General features: G+C 42.5%; 1 protein-coding gene across 2 annotated transcripts in view; it reads left to right on the plus strand.

Moving 5' to 3' along the window:
- ANXA3 (annexin A3) overlaps positions 1 to 15,666 on the plus strand; it is a 77,143-nt gene that overhangs the window by 38,853 nt on the left and 22,624 nt on the right. Inside the window, exons 5-7 of one of the 2 annotated variants that reach the window (XM_055434125.2) lie at positions 2,862 to 2,975; positions 6,973 to 7,063; positions 13,485 to 13,564. In XM_055434125.2, coding sequence (XP_055290100.2) covers positions 2,862 to 2,975; positions 6,973 to 7,063; positions 13,485 to 13,564 — 285 coding nt within the window. The remainder of the gene's footprint in view (positions 1 to 2,861; positions 2,976 to 6,972; positions 7,064 to 13,484; positions 13,565 to 15,666) is intronic. The other variant, XM_055434126.2, reaches the window with a different exon arrangement.

The following is a 15,666-nucleotide window of genomic DNA, read 5'->3' on the forward strand; positions in this document are numbered from 1 at the left end:
GTGTGTCTTTTCCACCTAGTTTTTTGAGTGTTGAGTTTTAGGCCAGCTTTTTCACTCTCCTCTTTCACCTTCATCAAGAGGCTCTTTAGTTCCTATCCCCATTATGCCATTAGTGTGGTATCATCTGCATATCTGAGGTTATTGATATTTTTCCCAGCAATGTTGATTCCAGCTTGTACTTTACCCAGCCTTGCATTTCTCATGATATACTCTGTATAGACTTTAAATAAGCAGGGTGACAGTATATAAGCTTGACATACTCTTTTCCCAAATTTGGAACCAGTCTGTTGTTCCATGTCCGGTTCTAACTGTTGCTTCTTGAGCTGCATACAGGTTTGTCAGGAGGCAGGTAAGGTGGTCTGGTGTTCCCGTCTCTCAGAATTTTCCAGTTTGTTGTGATCCACACAGTCAAAGGCTTTAGCTTCATTTAGTCAATGAAGCAGAAGTAGATGGCTTTTGGAATTGCCTTGCTTTTTCTACAGTCTCTTTAAGAAAATTAGCAGTGACCACAGGACTCCTTTCCAGTTCATATCAAATTTGGCAATTTGATCTCTGGTTCCTCTGCCATTTCTAAATCCAGCTTGTACATCTGGACATTCTTGGTTCACATATTATTGAAGCCTAGCTTGAAGGATTTTGAGCATTACCTTGCTAGCATGTGAAATGAGCATAGTTGTGCGGTAGTTTGAACATTCTTTGGCATTGCTTTTCTTTGGGATTGAAATGAAAAGTGACCTTTTCCAGTCCTGTGGCCACTGCTGAGTTTTCCAAATTTGCTGGCATTTTGAATGCAGCACTTTCACAGCATCATCTTTATAGACTTGAAATAGGGTAGCTGGAATTCCATCACCTCCACTAGCTTTGATTGTGGTAATGCTTCCTAAGGTCCACTTGACTTCACACACCAGCATGTCTGGCTGTAGGTGAGTGACCACATTATTGTGGTTTTCTGGGTCATTAAGCCCTTTTTTGAGTAGTTCTTCTGTGTATTCTTGCCACCTCGTTTTAATCTCTTCTGCTTCTATTAGGTCCTTGCTGTTTCTGTCCTTTATTGTGCTCATCTTTGCATGAAATGTTCCGTTGGTATCTCTAATTTTCTTGAAGAGATTTCTAGTCTTCCCCATTCTATTGTTTTCCTCTATTTCTTTGGATTGGTCAATTATAAGAAGGCTTTCTTATCTCCTTACTATTCTCTGGAACTCTGCATTCAGTTGGGTATATCTTTCCCTTTCTCCTTTGCCTTTTGCAAAGGGAAATACTATAATGTAATTTTTATTTTTAAAAGATTATTTTAGCTGCCTGGATAATGAACTGGTAAGGGAAGAGTAGAAACACAAACCAGTCAGGCTGTTGGATCCAGAATCAAGAGTGTGCTGTGACCATCTGCAGGCAGCTGAGGCATCACCCAACAATGTTATCCCAGCTCATGGCCCCATTAAGGCCCCCTTCTCCGTGTTTCCTGTGTGTGTGTGCTCAGCTACTCAGTTGTGTCCAACTTTTTGTGACCCCACAGACTGTAGCCCACTAGGTTCCTCTGTCCATGGGATTTTTCCTGGCAAAAATACTGGAGTGGGTTGCCATTTCTTCCTTCAGGGGATCTTCCCCACGCAGGGATTGAAACTGCATCTCCTGTAGTGCAGGCAGAGTCTTTACTCCTGAGCCATTGAGGAAGCACTGTGTTCCCTTTATCAGATATTTAATATATTACATGGAAATTTTATCTTTGACTATTTCTGTTTTTCCCTTTAGGGTACAGTGTCCTAGGGGTAAGGATTGTGTCTAACTCATCATTAAGTGCGTGGCACAGAGCAGGTACCCAGTAAACACTTGTCAAATTAAAAGAATTGCCAAGCTTCTGGCCAAGGCAACATACCCATGTACAGGGAATATGAACAATCCATTAGCCTTTCAGGATTTCCAGAACATGGAGGAAGGATCGAGGGGAATGATGACAACCATGTCCCACAGTGGGACAGAAGGAGAGCCTGTGAAGTAAGACCCAGGTTGAGGACAGATGAGTTGGAGTTTGGCCATTGAAGAGGAAACCCCTCATGATAACTACAGTGGCTCCATTCCATTTGTTTTGGCAGCAGCCTACCCCCACTGGGCCCCCAGTGTCACGGAAGATGTTGGTCTGCACCCACATTGTCATAGCAGTCCGGTGGGCTTTCAGCCTCTTGTTTCAAGGCTGGAGATCATCAAGAGCAGGAAAAATAGTTATTCAGTACTACTCTATGGTTTTTCCCGTGGTCATGTATGGATGTGAGAATTGGACTGTGAAGAAAGCTGATCGCCCAAGAATTGATGCTTTTGAACTGCGGTGTTGGAGAAGACTCTTGAGAGTCCCCTGGACTGCAAGGAGATCCAACCAGTCTATTCTAAAGGAGATCAGTGCTGGGTGTTCATTGGAAGGACTGATGCTGAAGCTGAAACTCCAATACTTTGGCCACCTCATGCGACAAGTTGACTCAATGGAAAAAGAGTCTGATGCTGGGAGGGATTGGGGGCGGGAGGAGACAGGGACGACAGAGAATGAGATGGCTGGATGGCATCACCGACTCTGTGGACATGAGTTTGAGTGAACTCCAGGAGTTAGTGATGGACGGGGAGGCGTGCCCCTGACAGGACCTCCTCCACTGCCTTCCCTTCAGGAAACCATCTATAAAACAGAACATTTTGGAGGCAGTCGTAAAATGCAGATTAATAGCCATAGAAGCATTTTCACCATTTCTGTTTATCTCCTGTGGATGTACATGTTTTTTGTCTGAATTCATCCATTCATGTTCATCTATTACTAGATGACTTTGGAGGAAGAGAAGAAATAGTTCATGATTTTCTCTTTCTCTTCCTTTTAATTTCAGGAACTGAAAGATGACTTGAAGGGTGATCTCTCTGGCCACTTCAAGGGTCTCATGGTAGCCCTGGTGACCCCACCGGCAGTGTTCGATGCAAAACAGCTGAAGAAATCCATGAAGGTGTGAGTGCTGCACAGGCCGTTCCTGCCTAGGGTTTAATGATCAGAAAGAGTCTCTTTCTTCCAGTGCACACTTGAGCACATGCTTAGTTGCTCAGTCATGTCCGACTCTTGGTAACCCTGTGGACTGTAACTCGCCAGCCTCCTCTGTCCATGGGCTTCTCCAGGCAAGAATCCTGGAGTGGGTTGCCATTTCCTTCTCCAGGGATCTTCCCAACCCAGGGATTGAACCTGAGTCTCTTGTGTCACCTGCATTGGCAAGCGGGTTCTTTACCCCTGAGACACTGGGGAAGGCCTGCACACGAGGTATGGGAGTCAACGTGATGGATTTGGAGATTCTGTGCTTTCCAATTGTTAGAACAACCCTGAAATGGGAAGCGGTTGTGGAACCTTATTCCCACATGTTCCTAGCCTGAAAGGATATTGTCCAATTTTGTTTTTTTGACCTGAGGAGTCAAATTCTCTATTTTGTTGCCATTGAGAGTTAGTGGCCCCATCATTAACCCCATTGCATAGGCCCCAAACCTAGAACTATCCTTGATCCCTCGCTTCCTCTCACACTTCAAAGCTACCTTTTTTTTTTTTTTTCAGAGAAACTCAGCCCTCTTCTTAATTAAGGCTCTTTGACTGATTGAATTAGGCCTGCTTAGAATATCTAAGATGCTCCCCTATAAGGTCGATTGATAATGGTTTGTAACTGCAAAATAGCTTCACAGCAACACTAGATTAATGTCTGATTGAATAACTGAGGACTGTAGCCTGGCCAGATTGACACATAAAACTGATCATTACACCCTCTCCTCCCCTGCCCACCACCCCAGTTCATTCTTGCTGCTCTGTGGACATTCTCAGCTTATTCCTATCTTGAAGTCTTTGTACATGATGTTCTTTCCATATGGAACACTATTCTTCCAGATATTTTCTATTAATTCACTCAGTTTAATTTTCTTAATTGCACCTATTACCATCTAAAATTATCTTGTTAATTTTTTGGTCCATTTACATATTATTTTTTCCATCCAGCGATCAGACAAACTTTGATCATATCAGGGAACCTCATCCCTTTAGGAACCTCCTCTGGTTCTAGAGGAAAGCCTGTGATGAAATAGATGTTTGACATACGAGTGAGTTCCGAGAGTGAGTTTGTAAAGTTCAGTTTGTTCATAAATCCAACAAAGTTAGCCTAGGTACCCAACTAACTATCAGCTATATAGTACTATACTGTAATAGATTTATAATACTGTTCACACAAATAATACATAAAAAACAAACACAAGGAATAGAACAGTTTTAATCTTACAGTATTAATACCTTGAAAAGTACAGTAGTACAGTACAAAAGTTGGCATACAGGAGCATGTTCGAGTCTTTGAAAGTTTGCAACTTGAAGGTTTGTGTGTAGGGGACTTACTGTATTTGTTGACCTGAAGGAGGGGAAGGAAGAAGTCTAGTTCTGAGGCAAGACCATCTTCCCTTCCCATCAGAGATAATCACTTTCTTTTCCATGAAAGAAGTATAGGTACCCCACAAAGCAGATGACGAGAGGTACAAGAGATATATTGGGTGAAATGCTTGCGAAGGATAAAGAAGAGCCAGAGCAGGGTAGGTGGGGTGAAACCGCTGACTGCAGTACAAGTGTGACACCTGTGAAAGGAGAGAGGGAAGGAAGGAGGCTCAGACAGGAAGAGCCTCCATCTACAGCACTGCTCTGAGGAAGCCGTGGCAGACCGGTGGGGAGCCCCGAGCAAGCTGTGTCCTTTGGAGGAATCTTACATGGGGTGGAATGGTGGCCCAGCTTCAGTTCCCCTTCCATGCTCAGTCATAGCTGAAAGCAGCCTGGAGAGACCATGATCTTGGTGAGAATTTTGTGGCAGATCCAAAGGTTGAAAGCTATCAGCCAGCTACATTCTTTGCAGCATATTCTCTTGAAATGAAATTTCAGCAGTGCATTTCTGTGGCTGCTACACAGTGGGGAAGCTTAGCAGGTGAAATGGTGAGAATTAGATTAACCAACAAGGATTAGAAATTTTCCCTCTATGTAAAAGAAATCCAAAGGAAGCCATCCATAGCTCAGTATCATGGCACCATCATTGTCAGACCTTCAGTCTTGAGGTTCCACCATCTTCAGCCTGTAGATTACACTTCTTATCTAGATGGCTGCTCAACATCCAGCCATTATACCTTTATTCCAGAGAACTGAAAAGAATCAAAGACCAAGAAGTGTTCATCTTTTCTCTTTACGGACTCCCAGAAATCATATGTGAGGCATCACATATATTTCATGGGTCAGAATTTAGTTATATTGATAAACCTAGCTCTAAGGGAAGCTGAGAAATATGGTTTGGGGCTTCCCTGGTGGCTCAGAGGTTAAAGTATCTGCCTCCAATGTGGGAGACCCAGGTTCGATCCCTGGGTCGGGAAGATGCCCTGGAGAAGGAAACGGTAACCCACTCCAGTATTCTTGCCTGGAGAATCCCATGGACAGAGAGGCCTGGTAGGCTACAGTCCACGGGGTCGCAAAGAGTCAAACACGACTGAGCGACGGAACGGAACGGTGTGCTAAGTCGCTTCATTTGTGTCCACTTCTTTGCAACTTCATGGACTATAGCCCACCAGGCTCCTCTGTCCATGAGATTCTCCAGGCAAGAATACTGGAGTGGGTTGCCATGCCATCCTCCAGGGGATCTTCCCAACCCAGGGATCAAACTCACATCTCTTGTGTCTCCTGCATTGGCAGGCAGGTTCTTTACCACTGAGCCATCTGGGAAGCCACTTTATTTGGGTAGCTTTGTGCTAAGTTTAAAAATTGGGATTCTATCAATGATGAATTCTGATCAACAATGATAAATATTGGATCTGCTCGATTTTGCTATAAACTTAGAACTGCTCTAAAATGAATCAGGAGCTTGGGATTAACATATGCACACTAATATATAAAAGATAGATAACCAGCAAGAGCCTACTGTATAGCCCAGGGAGCTTTACTCAATATTCTGTGATAACCTATATGAAAAAAGAATCTGAAAAAGAATGTATATATGTTTATGTATAACTGAATCATTTTGCTGTACACCTGAAACTTACATGACATTGTAATCAACTATACTTCAATAAAGTTTTAAAAAGTGGAGAACACCCCCCCCAAAAAAAGTCTATTTAAAAATAATAAAATAAATAATTTGAAAAGGAGATCTATTGGGGACCACTAGGAATCTTTGCCACAGATGGACACAATTCAGCCTCTTTTTTTATACTACCTTGACCTGCTTTGATCAAGTCCTAGTGTAAATGGCTTCTACAGTGTGACTCAGTGACCTCAATATAAACCAAGACTCAGGAATCACTAGCCTCTAAACCAGCTGGGCTCATGGTCTCATACAATATCAAGGCTTTAAAAACCTCCCCAATGAAGAGGATGATGCCTGCTGACCAACTGATGCCTGCTGACCAACGCGGTGCATTGGCACAAGGATGAACTCATTCAAAAGAATTGCAGAGGCCTCTTTAAATACAATGACAAATTTGAATGCTCACTTCCGGTCCTGAGTGATGTAAGCTTTCCCTTTATACTCCTGGAATTAGTCAATGAATTTTTACACCACAGCAGGACATTTTCTTTAAAATTTTAATGTCAGTTAACTTTAGATGACTCGTGTTATTTTAATATTAAAATATACAGAAAACTTAAATACTGGTTTAGAGAAAGTGACTGACTAAAAACGATTCTTTTCTTCTGTGTAAAACAAGGTATTAAGATGGAAGTGAATAAAGCTGAGTTTTTAAAGTGTTCTAAAAATAGTTTTCCATGAGACTTCCCTGGTGATTCAGTGGTTAAAAATCTGTCTGCCAATGCAAGGGAGATGGGTTCGATCCCTGGTCCAGGAACTAAGATCCCACATGCTGTGGGGCAACTAAGCTGGCATGCCACAACTAGAGATCCTGAATGCCACAACTAAGACCCAGTATTTTTTAAAAAATAGTTTTCCTTTTTCTTTCTAGGGCACGGGGACAAATGAAGATGCACTGATCGAAATTCTAACCACTAGGACGAGCAAGCAGATGCAGGAGATCGGCCATGCCTACTATACAGGTGATCTTATTTTCTGCTTACCTTTACCCCTGGTCACACCTATATGAACCAATGCTGTTTTCCCCCAGAAACCCACCAAGCTCTTCTTCATTTTGAGAAGGCAAGAGTATAAAAAGGAGGACACATTCTGAAATGGGCTAAGGACTGTGGATTTTTCAGAGAGCATTTTAATATGATCTGAGCTAGAAACTGCTATATAGCAATGGCATTAATGCTTTCCATGTAAACATTACAACTCTAGTGGATTTTGCTCTCAGCAATTACTGCTTAATTGAATCAACCGTTTTCATCAATGGAAGAGACTAAAATCATTGTATATTCTTGTGACATGCTAAAAACACTGGGCTTAGCCTCATGATTTTTGGTGTGGGAAATTGTGTGTGTATGCACTCAGTCGTGTCTAACTCTTGGTGGTCCCATGGACTGTAGCCTGCCAGACTCCTCTGCCCATGGAACTTTTCAGGCAAGAATGCTGGAGCGGGTTGCCATTTCCTACTCCAGGGCACCATCAAGACTGGTGGCATGAAGAGATGTACTGGGAAAAGTCTGGGAGGGTCCCAAACACAGAGCTTACAGGTCTGCAAGATGCATCCCCCTCCCAGCACAGTGATGTATCAATTTAACTGCCAACCAGGGAGGTTCACTTGGTCTTTGGTGTCTGGGGTTTTCAGTGGAGTTTTATTACACATGCATGATTTTCTTTTTTTTTAGAAACTAAGCAACAGAACATTTTACTTACTTATTTATTTTTGGCTGCACTGGGTCTTCATTGCTGCACGCAGGCCTTCTCTAGTTGCAGCAATCAGGGGCTACTCTTGGTTGTGGTGCATGGGCTTCTCACTGCGGTGGCTTCTCTTGTTGCAGAACATGGACTCTAGAGCATGCAGGCTTCAGTAGTTGTGGCACATGGGCTTAGGTGCCCCATGGCATGTGCCATCTTCCAGGACTGGGGATCAAACTCGTGCCCCCTCCATTTCATTGCACGTGGATTCTTACCACTGGACCACCAAGGAAGTCCTACACAGGCATGATTTACTGACTCCATCACAGCCATGCAGCTGAACTCCATCTCTAGTCTCCTCCTCCCCACTAGAGGTCAGGCTGATATCACATGGTTCAAAACCTTAACCCTTTAGTCACCAAGTAGATGTCTCTAGTGTGACCCAGTGCCATCTGGAGTCATCTTGTTAGCATAAACTAAGCTGTGGTTCAAGGGACCCTCCATGAATAACAATGATATTCCTATTGGGGAAATTCTAAGTGTTTAGAGGTTAGCTGCAAAAAGCAAGGGACAATGACCAGCCCAATTCTTATTAAACAACAGCACAACAGCTCCCTGTCACCCCCTCCAAGTGCCTTAAAGGAGCCATGGTTTCTATGGTTTTGTGTCATGGGAGCTTTTGCAGTGGAAGAGAGCAAAAGGAGGGATGTACCGGTCCCCAGGTGGGTGTTAGAGAGTTTACTTTGAGAATTTCTCATTAGAATGTAGGTCCCTCAATAATGGGTGACTATTTTATTGTTGATGTGCTAATCAGGTCTAGTCAGAAAACCAGAAACACACTAGGTGCTTTAACAGAGAGAATTTTAATATCAAGAATTGTTTAAGCACCTTCTGGAAAACCTGAAAAAGTGGAACAGAAACACAGGGGTAGCTCAGAAGTGTAACCCTCAAGGCCGGGACGAGATTTGGGTTTTTAGAAACTAGCTCAGAGGAGGGTGCTGGTACTTTCCGATGTTGGTACTGGGTCGGCCAGAAGTTTGTTCTGGTTTTTCTGTAATATTTTATGGGAAAACCCAAACAAACTTTTTGGCCAACCCAGTGCTTCAGAGGTTCAGAGGAGAGGCCCCAGGAATTGGAGTTCAGATCTCCGTGGAGGGGAAGGGGGCTCCATCTTGCTAGGGCTAGCACCTCCAGGGGCATGTAAACAGGTGACTTGTTCCAGGAGCCTGGAGCCAACTGCTACTATCGGAATGAATCTCTTCACTGGGTTGACACTGTCCTTCCTTCCTCCTTCTGCCTTCCATCTGTTCTCCCTCTACTCCCCTCGTTGGTGGAACCTGAGAGGGAGGTGGGGTGTGGGGGACAAAAGAGAAATATAATTTGTCAAGTCCCACCCCTAGCTCCACAAGTCAAGGTGTGGAGGGGCAAATTTGGGGTAGATGAGACCATTGCTCAAAAATAGGCATAGATGGGTACATGGTGGGTGTTTAATGTCTTTGATTCCCTCAGTTCAACAAGATGTACTTGTAAAGAATCATCAGACCCCGGGGCTGTATCCCAAGATGCTATGTTGCTTTTTGCTATCTGTTAGAAGACTTACCACTCCAAGAGTTGACTGACGCCAAAATTCTCCCTGAGGTTCAGCATTTATTTATGTACAAAGAGCCCCACGGTGTAATCTATATGAAGGGGGAATTTTTGTCTCTTTTGCTGTATGTTTTATCTCCAGTGCTCCTAATATTTACTGAATGGATATCCTTAACATTGAGATAGGGGACCTCCAGAGCCAAGTGAATGGGACTATTGTTTTGCAAATATGACAAGTGAGCCTTGTTCAGAGTTACCAGATGCTCCGGTATCTGTGTGAGTTAAGATCTCTAAAGCTGGAAAGAATTGAGTTACATCTAGGTTCCCTTGCTAAGTAGGGATTCACGATGCAGAAGAACTGAAAGAAGGAAATAGTAAAAGAAGGAAGAGAGCTGGAGCCAGTAGTCTCAATCATGTACAGACCAGCTGATACAGGACACAGAGCTTTCCTAGGGACTCAGCCGTCCAGTCTCTCCCTTTGCGCCAGGCATCCATGGCTCCCCTGCACATTTCCATCCAAGCAACTCTTTCCCCTCTGCCTCTACCGTTCTTGAAGAGACCAAGTAACATCTCTTCACTCACCACATGGTATGTGTCTCCTCAAGGCTTGCATTTGTGCATGGTTTCTGATTTTTTCTTGGCTTCAGTTTTATGCTTTATTTCTGGGAGTCTTTCCACTTCATTGTTGCTCTTTTTAAAAACTTCTATACAGCCCACTCTGTAACAGAGAAAATTCAGTGGGCTCAGAAAGGCGCTTTCTTTTGGGCAGAGTTCTCCCACCAGGTCACCTCGTAGGCTGCTGGCTACCTCTGGTCAGAGGCCAGCCCTGTTGCAGTCAGCTGTAGTGAGAGTGATGGCATCGTGTAACGTGAAACAGTGACCTACGCGTTAGAAATCTGTCGGACGAACTGTCAGCGTGGCCCTCATAAAGGGACCAGGTATATGGAGTGGCTTGTACAGTGCAATGATACAATAACACTTGAATGAATAGAGATCTAAATTCTGAACTCTTCCCAGTATTCTGAAGTCAACAGTGCATGAGAGAAAACTGAATCAGGAATCAAGAACTCTAACTTCTGCTTCAACCTTCTGCATTATTAAGACACTATTTGTTTTTCTGTACCCTACTGTGCCCCAAAATGCATAAAGTAGTTTTCAACTTTCATTGAAAAAATTTTCATATTTTTAGTCTAATTTCCTGCAAAAAATACCTAAAGTAAAAAGGAGGTATGGGAGATTGCATGAGACTCATCCAGATAATTCTAATATTATAAAATACTTCTCCAAATTCTAACAAATCAGAGCATCATCCTTAGGCTTGATATTTTTAAAATAAAATTTTTTTTCTAAGAGTGAAGGATAGATGTAGCGATAACATATGAGTGTTAGGGAAAATGATGCCTACTAAATGTTAATATTACTTAGATAAAAAATCTGTTTTTATAGTGGATTTTGTTTACTTGAATTGCTCTGGAAAATTATAGATTTCATAAAAGAGACTTAATAAAATCATACTGAAAAAGTTTCTCTCAACACAGTTCTTAAGATTCAGTTCAGTTCAGTTCAGTCGCTCAGTCGTGTCCGACTCTCCGCGACCCCATGAATCACAGCACGCCAGGCCTCCCTGTCCATCACCAACTCCCGGAGTTCACTCAAACTCACGTCCACAGAGTCGGTGATGCCATCCAGCCATCTCATTCTCTGTCGTCCCCTTCTCCTCCGCCCCCAACCTTTCCCAGCATCAGAGTCTTTTCCAGTGAGTCAACTCGTCGCATGAGGTGGCCAAAGTATTGCAGTTTCAGCTTTAGTATCAGTCCTTCCAATGAACACCCAGGATTGATCTCCCTTAGAATGGACTGGTTGGATCTCCTTGCAGTCCAAGGGACTCTCAAGAGTCTTCTCCAACACCACAGTTCAAAAGCATCAATTCTTGGGCGATTAGCTTTCTTCACAGTCCAACTCTCACATCCATACATGACCACGGGAAAAACCATAGCCTTGACTAGACGGACCTTTGTTGGCAAAGTAATGTCTCTGCTTTTTAATATACTATCAAGGTTAGTCATAACTTTCCTTCCAAGGAGTAATCGTCTTTTAATTTCATGGCTGCAATCAGCAACTGCAGTGATTTTGGAGCCCCAAAAAATAAAGTCAGACACTGTTTCCACTGTTTTTCCATCTATTTCCCATGAAGTGATGGGACCAGATGCCATGATCTTTGTTTTCTAAATGTTGAGCTTCAAGCCAACCTTTTCACTCTCCTCTTTCACTTTCATCAAGAGGCTTTTGAGTTCCTCTTCACTTTCTGCCATAAGGGTGGTGTCATCTGCATCTCTGAGGTTATTGATATTTCTCCCAGCAATCTTGATTCCAGCTTGTGCTTCTTCCAGCCCAGCGTTCCTCATGATGTACTCTGCATAGAAGTTAAATAAGCAAGGTGACAGTATACAGCCTTGACGTACTCCTTTTCCTATTTGGAACCAGTCTGTTGTTCCATGAACAGTTCTGACTGTTGCTTCCTGACCTGCATACAGGCTTCTCAAGAGGCAGGTCAGGTGGTCTGGTATTCCCATCTCTTTCAGAATTTTCCACAGTTTATTGTGATCCACACAGTCAAAGACTTTGGCATAGTCGATGAAGCAGAAATAGATGTTTTTCTGGAACTCTCTTGCTTTCTCCATGATCCAGCGGATGTTGGCAATTTGATCTCTGGTGCCTCTGCCTTTTCTAAAATCTGCTTGAACATCTGGGAGTTCACGGTTCTTAAGATTAGATGATCTCAAATCATTTTCTTTTTTTAAATTTGTTTTTGGCTCCGCTCGGTCTTTGTTGCTACACTCGGGCTTTCTCTAGTTGCGGTGTGTGGGCTTCTCATCGCGGTGACTTCACTTGTTGCAGCTCATGGGCTCTAGAGTGTGGGGTCAGTGGTCGCAGCACCCTGCAACTTAGTTGCCCCTCGGCATGTAGGATCTTTCTGGACCGTGAATCAAACCCATGTCCCCTGCATTGGTGGGTGGATTCTTAACCACTGGGCCACCAGGGAAGTCCTCATATCACTTTCTAGAGTTGTCCTTTACTGATTTAAAAGGACAAGTATTCATATGACTAATTTATAGAGTTTTTGAGAATGAGGCAGGCAGTTCAAATAGCCCCATGGTGTCAGCTGCATCCAGGTGTACAAGTGGCTCCAAGAGAAATACTACTCCGTGGATGGAACAGAACAGAGTTTTAAGATGCATTGAACACTGCACATCACAGTTTATGTAAAAGGGCATACAGCTAGTTGGTACTAAAATATATGAACACAAAGTTGTCATTTGTTATGGAAAAACAGTATGTTTTAGGGTAGCTTTCTTACTTTTGAGAGCTATCAAATAATACAACCTAGCTGTATGCATTAAGATTAGAGATAGGTTCAATACAACAAAAATAACAGTGGCTTAAGTAAGATGAACATTTATTTCTTTCATATAGAGAAGTCTGGACATAAGCAATTCTAGGACTGGTATGATAGCTCCTCAGAACTTGCAGGAACCTAGACCCCTTCCTACTTATCTTTATGCCATCACTCAGATATAGTTCTTCACAGTCCAAAATGGCTGCCTGAGCTCCAGCAATCAATGTACACACCAAGCAGGAGGACAGAGGAAGATGGACATGAGCCATCATTAAGGAGATTTCCCAGCAGGGTCCTAAAGGTCTGCCTACATTTCATGCCAAGAGGAGAGCTGAGAATGTGTTCTTTAAGGCCAGGTTTCTATTCCTATGGAAGAAAGATGTAATAGAAATTGGAAAGCAAACTAATAGCTTGGCCACCCTAGGTTTCTCACTATACATTTCTTAGTACCATAGTCAGATGAAATGAACCATGATTCGATCCAGAATGGCAGCTTTTTCTTTTATGTTCTTGTGCTACTACCACATCACACACTATAGTAATAGTTATAAGAATTTATCTATTGCAGAAGAGCAATGAAGATTAAGAAAAGAAGCAGCAGCAAGATTTATTTTATCAGGTACTCATTCCTTGCCAATGTTGACATCTAAGCTTTGCTGTTTTATAATAATATTTTTAGCTTATCAAAGCTTAGTTTCATTCTTATCTGGTTTCAGTGTACAAGAAGAGTCTTGGAGATGAGATTAGTTCTGAAACATCTGGTGATTTCCGGAAAGCTCTGTTGATTTTGGCAAATGTAAGTTTTTATTTTTCATTTTCAACTCCCCAATAAGATGCATGCTCAATAATGAATTTTAGGAAGTTTTCAAACAACCAAACTGAGACAGTGAGATTGCAGTTTTCCTTATGAAATGATTTGTTCATTTTGTATTTGCATAATATTTAACTGCCATCATAAAAGTATAACATAATGAGTAGCCAAAAAATCTTGTTTTGATCAGTATATGGATTAAATGTATTTTGATCAGGGTTTGTAATACATTAGAAAATATTCTATAAGTTCATCTGGGCTTCCCTGGTGGCTCAGATAATAAAGAATCCGGCTGCAATATGGGAGACTTTAGGTTCAATTCCTGAGTCGGGAAGATCCCCTGGAGGAGGGCATGGCAACCCACTCCAGTATTCTTGCCTGGAGAATCCTGTGGACAGAGGAGCCTGGCAGGCTACAGTCCATGGGTTATTGAAGAGTTGGGACACAACTGAGCAACTAAACACACACACAAGTTCATCTAGAAGAAAAATCATTTATTTCCATTGTAAGAGTCTCCATTTTTAAGAACATGCTGATTTTCTTCTGAACTCCAAAGAATATATAACTTTTGGTTTAAGTAGGAAGCATAATTGAGAAGAATTACCTTCAGAGAAGGGTATATGAGTCTCAGGACTTAAAAAGTGACTTTCTGCAACTTCATCCTTGCCCTTTTTGGAAGAGCCACTAAACCTTTCATCACCATGTGACCAAAATGTGGCCACACCTTGCTGTCTTTTTCTGGGATGTTCATGGCTTTATTAAAAAGGTGGTAAGGTCAAGCACAATAAAGGGCAGAAATGGTATGGGCCTAACAGAAGATAGTAAGAAGAGGTGGCAAGAATACACAGAAGAACTATACAAAAAAGATCTTCATGACCCAGATAACCATGATGGTGTGATCACTAACCTAGAGCCAGACATCCTGGAATGCGAAGTCAAGTGGGCCTTAGGAAGCGTCACTATGAACAAAGCTAGTGGAGGTGATGGAATTGCAGTTGAGCTATTTCAAGTCTGAAAAGATGATGCTGTGAAAGTGCTGCACTCAATATGTCAGCAAATTTGGAAAAGTCAGTTTTCATTCCAGTGTCAAAGAAAGGCAATGCCAAAGTATGTTCAAACTACTGCAAAAGTGCACTCATCTCACACGCTAGCAAAGCAATGCTCAAAATTCTCCAAGCCAGACTTCAACACTGAGTGAACTAAGAACTTCCAGGTGTTCAAGCTGGATTTAGAAAAGGCAGAGGAACCAGAGATCAAATTGCCAGCATCCATTGGATCATGGATAAAGCAAGAGAGTTCCAGAAAAACAACTACTTCTGCTTTATTGACTATGCCAAAGCCTTAGACTGTGTGGATCACAACAAACTGTGGAAAATTCTTCAAGTGATGGGAATACCAGATCACCTGACCTGCCTCCTGAGAAATCTGTATGCAGGTCAAGAAGCAACAGTTAGAACTGGACATGGAACAATGGACTGGTTCCAAATTGGGAAAGGAGTACGTCAAGGCTGTATATTGTCACCCTGCTTATTTAACTTATACTCAAAGTACATCATGCTAAATGCCAGGCTGGATGAAGCACAAGCTGGAATCAAGATTGCTGGGAGAAATATCAATAACTTCAGATATGCAGATGACACCACCCTTATGGCAGAAAGTGAAGAAGAACTAAAGAGCCTCTTGATGAAAGTGAAGAGGAGAGTGAAAAAGTTGGCTTAAAACTCAACATTCAGGAAACTAAGATCATGGCATCTGGTCCCATCACTTCATGTAAAATAGATGGGGAAACAGTGGAAACAGTGAGAGACTTTATTTTCTTGGACTCCAAAATCATGGCAACCCACTCCAGTGTTCTTGCCTGGAGAATCCCAGGGACGGGGGAGCCTGGTGGGCTTCCGTCTATGGGGTCACACAGAGTCAGACACGACTGAAGTGACTTAGCAGTAGCAGCAAAATCACTGCAGATGGTGGCTGCAGCCATGAAATTAAAAGACACTTGCTCCTTGGAAGAAAAGCTTTGACAAAGCAAACAGCATATTAAAAAGCAGAGATGTTACTTTGCTAACAAAGGTCCATCTAGTCAAAGC

This window comes from Moschus berezovskii, chromosome 5, assembly GCF_049115385.1.
Source record: "Moschus berezovskii isolate FMDL1 chromosome 5, NW_MosBer_1.0, whole genome shotgun sequence".
In the NCBI taxonomy this organism is placed as follows: Eukaryota; Metazoa; Chordata; class Mammalia; order Artiodactyla; family Moschidae; genus Moschus; species Moschus berezovskii.